Source organism: Barbus barbus (genome assembly GCF_936440315.1).
Source record: "Barbus barbus genome assembly, chromosome: 33".
Taxonomy (NCBI): Eukaryota; Metazoa; Chordata; class Actinopteri; order Cypriniformes; family Cyprinidae; genus Barbus; species Barbus barbus.
Window position 1 is genome coordinate 24,150,120 of NC_136761.1, and position 15,051 is coordinate 24,165,170.

Sequence of the window (15,051 nt, forward strand, 5' to 3'; positions counted from 1 at the left end):
GGAAAATTCTATCATTTACTTACTCTCAAGTTGCTTCTCGGACATCTGCTGAATGCTACACTGTAAAAAATACTGCTGCAATTAGCTATAACAACTTGAAATTCGTTGAGATAACACATATCCAACTTCATTAAACTTAACTGAATTTTAAACAGTCAAGAAATGGCATATTATTTTAGAAACGCATTATTGCTTATTTTAATGTTGAATTTTAAGTTGTGATAACTAATCGCAGCAAACATTTTTTACAGTGTAGACGAAGTTAAAAAACATTATGGTTAAAAATTGCTAAAAAATGAGCTGCAATCTGCTAAAAGTATAGCAGTAAACATTTAACAACTAATGGTACAAAACATAAAAATGAATTCAACACGCAAATGGAACTTCTTACATCTTGTCTACGAGGCAGTGCAGCAAAACTGGATTGCTCTCATTATAATCAATGAAGCTGTCTACACAGCAAGTGGGAAACGTTGCTCACTAGTAGTGTAACAAGAAAGACAGCAAGAGCAAAAATCGCCGCTCTGCTGGAGGAGGAAGAAAGCTATGAAACAAGCTAGCAAGTATATATACACAATGTCTTTGTGTTAAGATATCGCTCCAGTCCAATACAGCTACCCCTTTCATTTTATGGACAAACTGAGACATTTTTCAAAATATCTTCTTTTAAGTTTTGGTTTGGAATGACTTGAGGATGAGTAAATACTAACATTTAAGGCTGGGAAACACAGTGTCAAACAGACATCTTTGATGGTTGTTTTCAGTGTCTCCCAATACTTTTCAGAATCTCAAATGCAGCATTTTTACGAGGATAAGTCAAGTTCAAAAACAGTTCAACTTTTGACATGTAGCACAGAGGATCAATGTCAGCTTTAAATCAATGGACCAATCAGATGAATCTGGGGATGTGATGAGCGACTCAAGTACATTCAGTGTGTAGCAATAGGAGTTAATGTGCCTCTAAACATGCCTTCTGTTCAGTTCCACTGAGCTCTCGCTGCTTTTAACGCAAGAGCACATTCTGGACGGCCCCTCGGAGGGTACCTTACATGAGTTTGTGTTTATGACGACGCTCTGACAAACAAAAGCTTTTTTCGGACCGGATTAGTTTTGTATGGAGAGGTGAGGCGGGGTAATAGAATAATTACCAGTCTTTCCATGGCCATGTCAGTAATTTTTCTGACTTCTTAAAGATTGTGAATTCCCATGCTGATAATGATTACACCAACTTTTACCTTTAATGAAATGTTCTAAAACAAAATAAACAATATACCTTTCAGTGCTCCATCTTGTCTGATGTTCACAAAGCAATCTTGTGAGAATTAACATGCTGGTAAAAATCAGCTCTCTGCAGCCCACATTTCATTACACTACTGCTGTACATCAAGTACATTTTAGCATATTTTTTTTCACAGAGTGCTTTTTATTTTGAAAACATGCTGGATGAACAGATTACATTTTACTTATGATAAATAATTTAAAACTGCTTTTTAATGCAAATAGCATTTGTTGCTTTTGTGGAAAAGCAGAAATGTTTTCACTTTATTTATAGCCTTTTGCATCTAATTTTACAGGATAGAGCATGAGACATAGGGCAGACTGGACTCAAACCCACATTCCCCTGAGTGCAGCAGCTTTTATGTGTCACGACACACAAGCTTGTAAACTACCCGCTGTGCAATGGTTTCAAACTAAGCATGTCATTTTGTGATTGGAGCAAGGAGACAAGAGGGAAGTTACAAGTGATTGTACATTGTTCACAGACTTGTCTGCTTCGTTCTTTGAGCAATTTTGTCAAAAGAAAAAAAAAGAGAATCAGATACTAGGACAATGTGCATTGTGCAAAATGTCAGCCTTTTTTTTAATGTACACTGCAGGATTATAGATTCAATAATGCAAGCAAGACCATTATTTTACTTAATATTCAATACCAAATATATGGTTATGCTTCATGTTAAGCATTTTATGCATACAAAATTAAATAGCTGAATGAGTGAGAGTGATGCATAAATGCAGTACACAAACCTATTTCAGTGATTTTAAAATAGATCACTTATCTTGTGCAAACTGCCGTTAAACATTGCATATGTCCAGAAACAATTACTTTATGGACATATGTCCTAAAAACTAATCCCATCCTAATACGGTTTAAGACATTTTTTATTTGGGATTACAATCCAATGACATTTTCATAAAGCAACATACTAATCTTTGTTTATCCTGCAAACAGTTGCTTAAGAATTTATTAAATTGTACATGTACGTGTGTGTGTGTGTGTGTGTGTGTGTACATATATCAAATTTTATACATTCTTAAGTAACTGTTTGATCTAAATTTATAAGCAAGGACTGCTAAAATCATCTTCGCCAATAAGGAAGCTTTCATACTAATAAATCACAGCTATGGTGGTTAGCGTCTGGTGGGGGGTAAATACAAAATCCCATTTATAATTGACTTGTGCTGAATATTTCACCGTTTACCTTGCTTTTCCATACTGATAGGCAAAGGATTTTTGGATCACATTGTGATGCAGAATGCATAATTACGTAGACAGCGCAAACTATTTTTACCTCCTCTGGTTCTAATCTTCTGGAGTAATTAGCATGCATAGCACAAGGCTTAACGCTAGTCAAGATAAACAGACTGTATGATGGGAAATAAGCTCACTGCTGGGATTCTCCTGTGTGCGGCAGCATGACAGATTTGTTGGACCCCGGGCTCTTTGACACTTCCCATACGGACAGCTGATAGGTGACATTTTTAACAGTCCATTAAAGATGGCTCTGGGAATAAAGCATGCATTAGGTGTCTGCTCTTTAAAGTGGGTTGAATAGGCAAAGAAAAAATCTCAGAAAACCTGAGAATGAAAATTCGGTCTGGGACCCACAATATATCTCATTTTCCAGACTCTTTCAAACGCATGAAATGAGTAAGACTTGAGAGCCAGGCATGCTCCAAGGACCAACTGTGCTAACTTAATATTTCCTCACTGAAGATAGAAAGTCTTATTTAAGTTTGTTCATAGAAGTTCACTGCATAAAGAATGGGATATTTAATCACATATCAAAAATTTAATAGTCCCTTCTGTCTGCTTGTATTAATCGTTTAAACGTTAATAAATTAAAAAAATAAATAAAATAAAATGCTCAGAGCACTACACCTATTTTTGCACTTTAAATAAATAAATACAAATTAATGCTGTTCTTTTTATTCACTAAAAAAACAGTTGTGCTGCTTTTTGTGTGATGCATAGAGCTGTGATACATAGTATCACAAAAAATTATAAAATTATAAAAATATTTTACAATATTACTGTTTTTTTTTTCCAGAATTGTTCATTCACTAAGCATAAGAGACTTCTTTTAAAAACAACAAAAAACCTTATCAACCCCCAAAAATTTTAAATTTTTATTCATTTATTTTGATATGCTCAAAATACTGTTAAAAAAACAATAAAACAGTGATTTTGTGGGATCATTAAGTTTGTTCCATCTTGTCCGATGTTCACCGTGACCTTCATTGGTCTGTGATAAGATCCAGGCTGTCTGTCCTCATCCCCGACTCATTGGCAGAAGTACAGATAAGCTGAAGGGGAAGAATAGGTGGAGGGGGGTCTTGTCATAGTTAATGAGTATCCCGGGGCAGGAGAAGGAGGTTTGGGATTCCTCAGGGAACGAGAAACGTGGAGAGAGGTCACAGAAACACTGCAGACGTGCTCGTGGTCTCACACTCCCCACTCTTGTTCTCTCTCAGGACAGGCAGCGTTCCTGGCAGCTGGACAACACGCTTCAGTCGCGCAGGATGAGCTGGAACGTCCGCTGCCTGTCCTGATGGAGAAAGGCTGCAGGAAATTCCTACCTTGGACTGTTTTCTGACATTCCGACTCATGGCGGAAAAGCGCCAAGCATCCCTAGCAGAGATAACGGATGACCTAGGTCACCTCAGTCTAAAACTGCTGGGATCAGAGCTCGGATGGAAGCGGATGCGGAGTGATTCAATGATTTTTGATCTTCAAAACATGGCCGGAAAAGATGGAAAAGCAAAGCATTTTTGTTCACAATCGACCGTAACCCATGCAGAACACAGTAAAGAATGTATTAGGAACCGCAGATCCTGAGAACTGTTGACTGACAAAGATGGAGGAATGCAGATAAATGTCACCACATCAAAGCCTGAACAAAACCAATTCTCAGGGAAAACCACAGTAGGGTCTGCGGTACAGAGAATCAGGGAGAAAAGAAAAAAGAAAAAAAGGCCCACGTGAAAATGTAAAACTATAATGACTTTCTTTTGCGTAACACTAAAGGAGAACTTCTGAGAAATGTACAGGTCAGTCTTTCCGTGCAATTAAAATAAATGGAGATTATGGCTTTCAAGTTGCTAAAGTTGCTGTTTTCATGTAGGGCAGTCGTGGCCTAATGGTTACTGTGTTCGAGTCTCAGGTCTGGCAGGGATTGTAGGTGGGGGGAGTGAACGTCCAACGCTCTCTTCCACCTTCAACACCACGACTGAGGTGCCCTTGAGCAAGGCACCAAACCCTCAACTGCTCCCCGGGTGCCACAGCATAAATGACTGCCCACTGCTCCGGGTGTGTGTTCACGGTGTGTGTATGCACTTAGAGCACGAATTCCGAGTGTGGGTAACCATACTTGGCCACATGTCATGTCACTTTCACTTTTCACTTAAAAGGATGCAAAAGCACCAAAACATATTATAAACATGGTCCATATGACTCATGCACTAAAAGGAGGATGTGTAGCTACTTTTAACAATAGCTTTTACGGTAACAAGCTTGTTATTCAAAATGTAGTGTGGCAAAATACTACTTTTTAAATGAACTGAAAACGTTTTACCGCCAAACTATCTGAAGGAATAGTTCTTTCTTTGAAATAGTTATCCACGCATTTATTCCTTCACGCCTTGATTACTGCAATTCACTCTATTATGGAGCAAATCAATCATCTATCAGTAGTCTTCAAATGGTACAAAATGCTGCAGCTAGGCTGCTGACTGGCAGTAGAAAATTAGATCGTATTTCTCCTATTTTAACTTCTCTGCAAATCTGAAAATAGAATTTACAATTCTTGTTTTTGTTTTACACGGCCTAGCACCAATGTATCTTTCTGACATTTTACAGTATCACAATCCTTCTTGGCCACTTAGATCAGGCAGCCTTGGATTGCTCTCTGTTTGTAGATCTAGGTTAAAACATCGTGGAGACCGAGCTTTTGCGACAGTAGGCCCCAAACTCTGGAATAGCCTACCGGTATCAATCCGAATGGTTTCATCACTCTCCTCTTTCAAATCAAAACTTAAAACTAATTTTCTTCGCGTGGGTTTCTAATGTATTATTCTAGTGTTTTTGTCTGTTGTTTGAGAGACTGTAATTTGTATTTTTACTCGATGACTCTGATCTGTACAGCACTTTGGTCAACCCTGGGTTGTTTTTAAATGTGTTTTATAAATAAAAAATGAATGAATGAATAAGCAAATGTCCTGACCCAAATTCATTTTAGTGAAACGATTCATTTTGATGGTTCATTTAAGAAAATAAATATAAATCACATTGCATTAAAAGAGAGAAACAGATCGAGATTGAATCATTGAACTCAAGATTGATTTATGAATGAATCATTCAGATAAATGATTCTTTCTTTTTTTACATACAGCTATTGAAGACCTTCAGAACACTTTACAAATATGTACTTTTATGAACAAGTTTAACTCAGAAATTACTACTAAATATTCCAAACTATTACAAATAAACAAATCAAATTTGGACTTAAACTTGAAATTTTGAAGAAAAATGTAAATAGTATTTGCTTTGTAAAACGTTCTTCAATTTTTTAATAATTTTGAGAATCTTTTTCTTTTTTTTGTACAAGAGCGACCAGCAGAGGCATCAAAACGTCTCTTTTTATTACACAGAAGACTGTAAGTCATACGGGCTTAGAAAGACATGAGTTCATTTTGAGGTGAACTAATTCTTTAAAGTCGCTTTGCAAAGCAAAACATCCGGCGCAAATAACTTCACAGGACTTTGGAGTACAGCACCACAGCAGGCCAAATAAAGGTAGAACGTGAATGCAAAAGACTCTACATGCATTACTAATACACAAATCCCATTTCAAAGAGGGGCAAGACTGAGTGGAATAATCTCCTAAAACCAGAGCCAGTACAGCTTTTAATCCCACTCTCTGAGCATTACTGATATTGTCCATCATGTATGCAGCTGGAAGATGATATATGTGGCGCTTTGCACTTCACACCACAGCACAAAGCAGAGAAACACCACATTAGCCCCACGCACTCAAGAAACTCCTCAACCTGGAGACCAAAGTGGAGAGGGAAGGAGAAGGTGGTTTGCATTGCAAGGCTGATGACTCCACTTCACTGCTCTTAAAAGCTTTTCAGTTCCTCTCTGCATTAATTGTGTATGGGGAGCGCAGGTTCAAAGCAGTTTAATAACAAGCCTCTATATTCACCTCTGATAACCTGTCACTATATCTCTTCACAGCATGCACCATGCATTACACACATGTGGCCGTTTTTGCATGCAATCATGTGCCAGGTATGTGCACGCCTGTACAGAAGACAGAAAAAAGCCCCTAAGAATGTCTCTGAACGCCTCCGTACAGAAACAACAAGCACTCTTGATTCACTCGGTTCTTACGCAGCTGCAAAACACTGGCATGCCTCCATACAGATGGGAGAGAAAAAGAAAAGAGGCATGTTCCAAAAAGCAGCAAAAACCATTAAAACACATTTTATTATAATAGATTATTATCAGAGTTGGGGAGTAACTGACTAAAAGGAGAAAAGCCACTAATTTATATGTATTTTTCAGTAGCCTGACAGTAGCTCAGCTGCTTTTAAAACTGAATAGCTTTTCTAGTAACAAGCTACTTTTTTTCAACATGTAGAGAAGTAGTGTGACAAAACTCAACATTACTATTTTTTAAATAAATTGAACAATCAACTTCACAGTCAAGCTATCTGGGACACTAATTCATTTTTAAATTTAGACTTCTATTTAGAAAAGATATACGTGACCCTGGACCACAAAACCAGTCATAAGTAGCACGGGTATAGCCAAAAACACATTGTATGGGTCAAAATTATCGATTTTTCTTTTATACCAAAAATCATTAGGATATTTAAGTAAAGATCTTCTTCCATGAAGATATGTTGTAAATTTCCTACCATAAATATATCAAAACTAAATTTTTGATTAGTAATATGCATTGCTAAGAACTTTATTTGGACAACTTCAAAGGCGTTTTTTGCACCCTCAGATTCCAGATTTTCAAATAGTTGTATCTCGTCCAAATATTGTCCTAACAAACCATAAATGGAAAGCTTATTTATTCAGCTTAAAAAAATGGACCCTTATGACTGGTTTTATGGTCCATGGTCACATACAGCATTATTTTGTAGCAAATATAAACAATAATACATATTTCAGAATAATTTTCTAATATGTATTGCAATATTTGGACTAAAATGATACAATATTTATGTAAAATGCTGCTGTTCATTATTGTTATTATTATTATTATTTTTTTTTACAGTTTTTTTACATTAGTATTTTTTATAGTTTTTAAATTTACATTAATATACATAAATACACATCATAAATGCATATATATTTTGTAAAATCAGAATATCTATCTATCCATCCATCCACATATAAATAAATACTCTTGTTTTGTAGCAATACAATAAGAATTGAGAATAATTTTCCTATGTATCGCAATATTTTTGTAAAATTATATTAAATGCTGCTGTTCATCATCAAGTTTTTTTTTGTAGTTACTGTAAATTCATTTGTAAACTGTGACAAATATTATATACACAAAATATAAATAAAAAGTGGTAATTAAAGACTTAATTTAGATTTTGGTAAAAATTGCAAGTCATAGTCTTTAGCTTTGATTCAGTAACTGGCTTTTATGGTAACAAGCTAGAGTTTCAAAATATGTTCCCAACACTGACTATTACAATAAAATAGTTTTGATATTCACTGTCCTCTGAATACGGGTGTAAGTCAGCTGTGAGTGCATACAAAATCTGTAGCTTTCATTACTCTAAATGAGGAGTATTTCCATAGTGCTTAAATTTATAAGCATGACACATTGCCTCCTGCATTATCTCCTCTGAACACCATGGGCTAAAGGACCAAACAAGGCCAACGTGGCCGCAGTAGGGAAGTCTGGCAGAGGCCGAGGTGGAAGGAAAGCCCAGTTCATATCAAGCACCTTTTCAGCTGACTTGCTTTTTGGCTTTGAAAACTGTCTTTTAGGAGCATTTTGAAAATGACCCCAGCGGCCTACTGATGGCTCACTGAATACAGCAGAATTGGGCGAGTTGGTGTCTGCTGAGCTGGGCTCATATATCTGTGAGAAGATAGACGGCTTCCCTAAGGAGCTTAGAGTAAGAGGCCCAACCGCCAAACGGGGTGGAACTTTAATCAAAGCTGACTGCTGCAACTTGCAACTTTTCCGAAATAGAAATTAAGCCTTTAATCGCCACTTTTTTCATATTTTGTGTTTTGGCCCTGTAAAACCTAATCCCTGAGCGTTTGCGAGAGTGCTGTCATGCTTTGAAGGCCTCGCTGTCCGACGTTACTCATCTAAGTCACGTTCAAACGCAGGCGACGGGGTGGGATCAATAGGCGGATGGAAGATGCACGCTGAGTGCAATGGACAGCGGACGCCTAAACATAATATTTGTCTTGGCTCCTTTCTGCAGCTGTTTAGAAGTGAAGAGCGCGTGAAGAGGTGTTGATGAGGTTTTAAAAGAATGGCAGCTCATTAGCTTCCTGAAGTATAGCACACAAAGACTGCAGTACCTGCTCTTCAATCAATTAGCTGCCTGTAACAAAGCGTCTGAGAGCATCAACACTGAAAACTCAATTTTCAAAAAGATTTTTACACTCTGCCGTTCAAAAGTTTGAGGTCATAAGATTTTTTCGTTTTTGAAAGAAGCCTTCTAGGCTCATCAAGGCTAAATTTATTTAATCTAAAATGCAGTAAAAACAATATTGTGAAAATATTATATTACTATATATATATTTATTATACATTATATATTACATTATTTTCTATATTATGTTGTTACAACTATTTACAGCATTGTTACAATTTAAAATAAGCTTTTTATTTTAATATATTGTAATTGCATTAATTCTTTGATGGCAAAGCTATTTATTTATTTACAATCTTCAGTATCATGTTATTCCTCAGAAATCATTCTAATATGCTGATTTGATGCACAGGAAACATCCCTTATTATGTATTATTTCATATTATATTGGATGCATTATATTGTATATTAAAATTTACAATGCTGTGCTGTTTTATATATATATATATATATATATATATATATATATATATATATATATATATATATATATATATATAAAATATTTACTTACATTTTTTTTGTAGCAATTTATATATAACTTTTGAACGATAATGTGGTTAGCTTAAATAAATACCTTTGCTATAAAGAAAATGAACCAGATGCAAATTGAAGTATAATCTTGAAGTATACTTTATATATGTGAGAAAAATAAGGTTGTGCTTAGTTGAAAGCAACATAAATCTCCATGATGTTTTTTAATTCTATAAAAACAAATTCATCATATAACTGAGCATAACTGTAAACACAACTATAATCCCGATTACTTTCTAATGAGAACTACTTATAGTTATCATAAGCCTCCGTTCTCAGGCCTAATTAAATATTTAATTCATTTAACTTAATGTGTCTCTTCATTTCTTAATAATTACCTAACATGCAGTAAGTTCTGTTCAAAACACATTAAACACATTCTAAAAACACACAGCAGAAAGGAAAACTTATGCAAAAATTTACTCAGGGCCAAATGAACCTTTTTTCAGGACATGAGCATGTGCAAACCTATACCTCACTACAACTTCATTGCAGGAGAGCCAGCGGTTTGGCTTCACAATAACTGTAATATGCAATTCTGCGACTGTTGACTAGGAAACGGCAGAGCTCATCTAAACGCATGGAACAGTTTGAATCATCATCATCCACCGTGAAGCTTACGTACAAACAAGGATTTCTCATTTTACTTGAGCTGGAAGAAGATTAAAAGTTTGAAGCCCTGAGCCCTGACGGCATCTTTGCGCTCTCTCTCTCTCTCTCTCTCTCTCTCTCTCTCTCTTCAGGTTGTGAATTGGAAGTTCAAAGTTAGACAGGTTCAAAGCTTCGGCAGGGGAACATTCAAATAAGCCTCTGTAACGTAGATACAAACCCCAATCTGGACGTTTTGCATTAAAAGTGCATTAAAGTGCATTTTAGACCTGGCGTCTTATTGTAGGCCTAGCGCAACTTTTTTTAAATGGAACGAGTCAAGACTGTAACCGTGTGGAATGTGTACAACAAGCATCTACGGCACAAGAGGTAATTATGGATAGAACATTCCAGTGAGTAATTCAAAACCGAGGTAATCCTCTCAGTCCGCCGGGATTCCTAGAGGAAATTAAATGTCGATCTGGATGCTGTAACCTTTGCATACTGCCAGCCTCTTTTCGGTTTCCCTGCAAGAAGATCTTGGGACAAAAGAGGAGCAACTTTCTCAGGTATTGACTTTCAACAACACACAATGAACTCCGTCTAGCACAATCCAGGCAGTTTCAGCAGAGCTGCGTTCGTTTTCTTCAAAAACCAGATGGGGCGAGCGTCAATGATCGGAATTTCCTTTGTGTGAGCTGGTGTGAACAAAGAGGTCAACCGGGATACGAGATCACAGGGAGATCACATGTGCCCTCTATGCTTGCTATTATAATGCTGATGCAGAAGTCAATAGTGGCCTATTCATGGGAGAAAGATTACAATGGTGTAGAGGCCTCTACGTGGGCTCGTATTTACAAATCCACCCCATGAGAACTTAACAAGCACATAACGCTAGCGGCCTTAACCCACTCTTCTCTTGTAACTCGACCTTCGCAGGGATAATTGAGGTAACGGGAGGCTGATCTGGAGGAAACTTGCTCTGAAGTTATTGTGGCATTGAAAAAACAAGGCACGGATGTAATTCTGGCCTTCTGCAGCTGCGAATGATTAAACTGACAGGCACGAGTGTATTCACAGGTTGGGAGCTCTGTGTGAGCTTCTGTATTTTAGCCCTGATTCAGCAATCAGGGTCTTTGTAGCAGGTCAGCACTGCGTTTCAGTGCCGAACAGAGAATGGCTTTAGGGACTGCAGACTCATCTAATATGATAATGAGTTGTGCTTAAAGGAACAGCTGGGTAGTTCTGGCTGCTACTATGCATGAAGCATTCCACTATGAAGGCCAACAAATATTGCAAAGAATGAGTTAGGTTGATGCTAATGAAATGAAATTAGCTTACTTAAGAGAGAAAAAACAAACAAGTTCGCATAATTAATGATGGTTACAATACATGATGCAGGACAACAAAGATTTTACCAAAGAGATCAACTTGAATTATTTCACTCAAAACCGGTCAACATGAACCCTTTCTACTGCTCACTTAGAGGAGTCTGAGCTGCTTCTATGATAAAGAGCTAATAACAGTGAAAACAGCTGTGTAAGGCAAGACACTACAGTTAAAAACACTGTTTTTTCATGCACTGGTCAATTTTGAGATTTTGGGCAATTTGGCTTTTTCTTAAATGGAAAGAAAATATCAAAAATACGTTTTTATTTTATTGCATTTTATCTATTGGTGTCTGTAGATTTCAGTTTGAAAACTGCTTTCTCCACTTTACTACCATTACATACACAAAACCTTTACAGATTTATTCCCACTTACAATTTGAAGGTTTTTACAGATTTGTTCATACATCATTTTTCATATGGTTCATATGGTACATTTTTTCTGCTTGTTGACAATATTTTATTTTATTTCACTTGAGTGAAAAAAAAAAAAAAATCCCAGCTGTATGTTTGACTCTAATGTTTTAACAAAATGAAACAAACTTTGAACCCAAAAATTTAAATTTGCTTAATTTACTGAACCTCAGGCCATCCAAGATTTAAATGAATTTGTTTCTTGAATAGATTTGGAAAAATTTTGCATTGCATCACTTGCTCACCAGTGGATCCTCTTCAGTGAATGGGTGCCGTCAGAATGAGAGACCAAACAGCTGATAAAAACATCAGTAATCCACACCACCCCGGTATACATCAAATAACGTCTTAATGTCAAAAGCTGCAAAGGTGTTTTAACTTTAAACCGTCCCTTTTGGCCAAAAATAACACTTCCCCCAGAGAAAAAGTTCACCCCCTGTTGTCCTCTCACATCAAAATCCACCCACATGTTTGTTTAAAACTGTTTTAGGCAGTTTTTGCTCATAAATGGTGCTTGATCTGTGCATATTTCTTTCCTGATTCAGACAAGATGACTTTTACACTGGAGAAAACAAATATTATGGATAGAGGACTCTTACATTGAAGCTAAAACAACATCTTAATTATGAATTTGTTTATTACAAACATGGAGTTTTTCACTTTACGAGATGGACTGGAGTGGAGTGGATTACTTGTGGATTATTGTGATGTTTTTATCAGCTGTTTGGACTCTCATTCTGACGGCACCCATTCACTGCAGAGGATCCATTGGTGAGCAAGTGACATAAGTTTCTCCAAATATGTTCTGATGAAAAAACAAACTCATCTACATCGTGGATGGCCTGAGAATGAGTACATTTTCAGCAAATTTTATATAATTAAACAATGCCTCATGTGCATATTTAAACATTACATTACATACCACTTGTAACACTAAGAAGCTTGCAATTCTTAATGTAATCAATCAACTGGGGAAGCATGGTTATATCTATTAGTTGCATTTTTTTGTTTTTTACCTGGGGTGCCTTGTCTTAAGAATCAAGATCTGGACTCACCTTAAGCTTGTCGAAGCGATCGCTAAGCGAGGTGACCTGATGATCGCGGTGCCGTCCCACCAGCTTGCAGAGAGCGCAGATCAGCTGGTCGTCCACCACGCAGTACATGTTGACCTTCTCGTTCTCGTGCTCCAGGCAGGCCAGCCCACGCAGCTGAGCGTCCGCCACCGGCTCCACCAGACGATGGCTGGTGAAGGGCTTCTTATTGGGGTGCGTGGCCCGCAGGCAGCGGTCGCAGTACGACACCTCGCACGTCACACATGTCTTGACGGCCTCCCTCGGGGGCTCCTGATCGCAGAACTGGCAGCCGACACGCTCTAGGGACATGGCGCTACTGGCGGGGCTGCCCCTCGCGCTCCCGCCGAGCGTGGCGCTGTAGGGTCGCGGCCGGCGACTCTCGTTGGGGGAATTGGGCCCGCTGACGGAGGCCTTCTGGAAGCGGTCGATGATGTTCTGCAGCGTCACATTGCGCTTCAGGCCCTCCAGGCCGCGCTGGTTGAGCGTGATGACGTAGCGGCAGGTGGGGCACTGGAAGGCGGAGATGGACTCTAGAGGCTTGGTGCTGGAGCAGTGCGACACCAGGATGCGGTGGGCGCAGTTGAAGCACAGGCTGTGGGCGCAGGGTAGCAGAAGGGGGTCCTCAAACAATTCCAGGCAGATTGGACACGTCAGCTCGGACTCCAGTGTTTCCATCTTCAGTTGAACCGATCTAAAGGTGACATCAAATCCCACAGAAGCTGGTCAGTCACCTGTGCGGCGGATAGCTATGGGTTAGTGGCAAGCAACTTTAGTATGGCAAAAGCAGCAGAAAGAGAAATTCCGCTCAAAAACAAAAAGGTATACAAAGTCGGTGACCAAAGTATTTAAATCAGTTGAAATCATTTAAATCAGCATATTGCTAACGATAAAATTTAAATCAAAACTACATACTGAAAAAGAAAATCTAAACTGAAAATAAACTTTCATCATGAAATTATATTTTTATATATAATATTATATTATAGCCATAAAGAATACAAACCTTAAATTAAAAACTAAATATACTGAAAAAGAAAAACTAAGCGGAAACTAGAGAAAATAAACTTATCATAACTTTCTATTTTTAATAGGAAAATATTATATTATATTATATTTAGTCATGAAAATAAAATAAAAAATACTACAATCAAAACTAAATATACTGAAGAAAAAAAATAGAGAAAATGAATCTTTATTATTAATTATATAGATTTTTATTTAAATTCATATATACTGTATCTTCATATATTATATATTATATTAATCCTAAAATTCTAAAAATACTAAAATTCAAAACTAAGTACACTGAAACAGAAAAAGCTGAAACTAGAGAAAACAAACTTTTAACACGAAATGCATTTTTTTTGTAGAAAAATATATTACATCATAAAGCTGAAACTAGAGAAAATAAACTTGTATCATGAAATTGATTTTTTGTAGAAAAATACATTATATCATACTATAATAGAGCCATAAAATCAAATATTAAAAATCACTAAAACCTAAATAGAGCAGAAATTTTTATATTACATTATATTATATTACTATTATATTTCTTTTTCTTTTTTCATCACTGTTTTGGTTGTGTATTGATGCTGGGGTAATGTATGTATAAGAATTATGCCAATAAAGTGAAATTGAACACTGAACTAAATTTTTGATGACAAAAGCTAAATTAGAAAATAAATCAAATTAAATAACCTTGATGACAACTGGAAAAAAGAGGAGGAAAATACTGATTTTGAGCGGAAAATCACTAGAGTTGTAAGCAGTTTGGTTAATGACAGCAAAGCATTATCTCTGGCTCAATAGTGGCAGCGTGTGTAAGCTAATAGTTTTACAAGGAGAACACAAATGTCAAAACATGATCAAGGATTGCCTTCAAGCTGCATTGTCATCGTGACAGATGGGGATTAAAGAAGACTTTACGTTCCATTCATACGCATATGCTCTGGGCTAGATGAACAGTGAACACACACACACGCACGCACGCACACGCACACACACACACACACGCACCTGTTGGGCTTCAGCGAAGCAAATCAGTGTCATCAAGCAACATCTCCTCTACCCATAGACTAAGACTCAATAAGATGCATCACTTCACTTAAGACAGTTTAAAGGAAAGC

General features: G+C 37.0%; 1 protein-coding gene across 4 annotated transcripts in view; it reads right to left on the minus strand.

Moving 5' to 3' along the window:
* Positions 1-15,051, minus strand: part of LOC306852830 (putative E3 ubiquitin-protein ligase MID2) — a 137,601-nt gene that overhangs the window by 46,094 nt on the left and 76,456 nt on the right. For all 4 annotated transcript variants that reach the window (XM_079389928.1, XM_079389929.1, XM_079389927.1 and 1 more), the window contains exon 2: positions 12,905-13,613. In XM_079389928.1, the coding sequence (XP_079246054.1) occupies positions 12,905-13,597 (693 nt within the window). In that variant the 5' untranslated portion in view covers positions 13,598-13,613. The remainder of the gene's footprint in view (positions 1-12,904; positions 13,614-15,051) is intronic.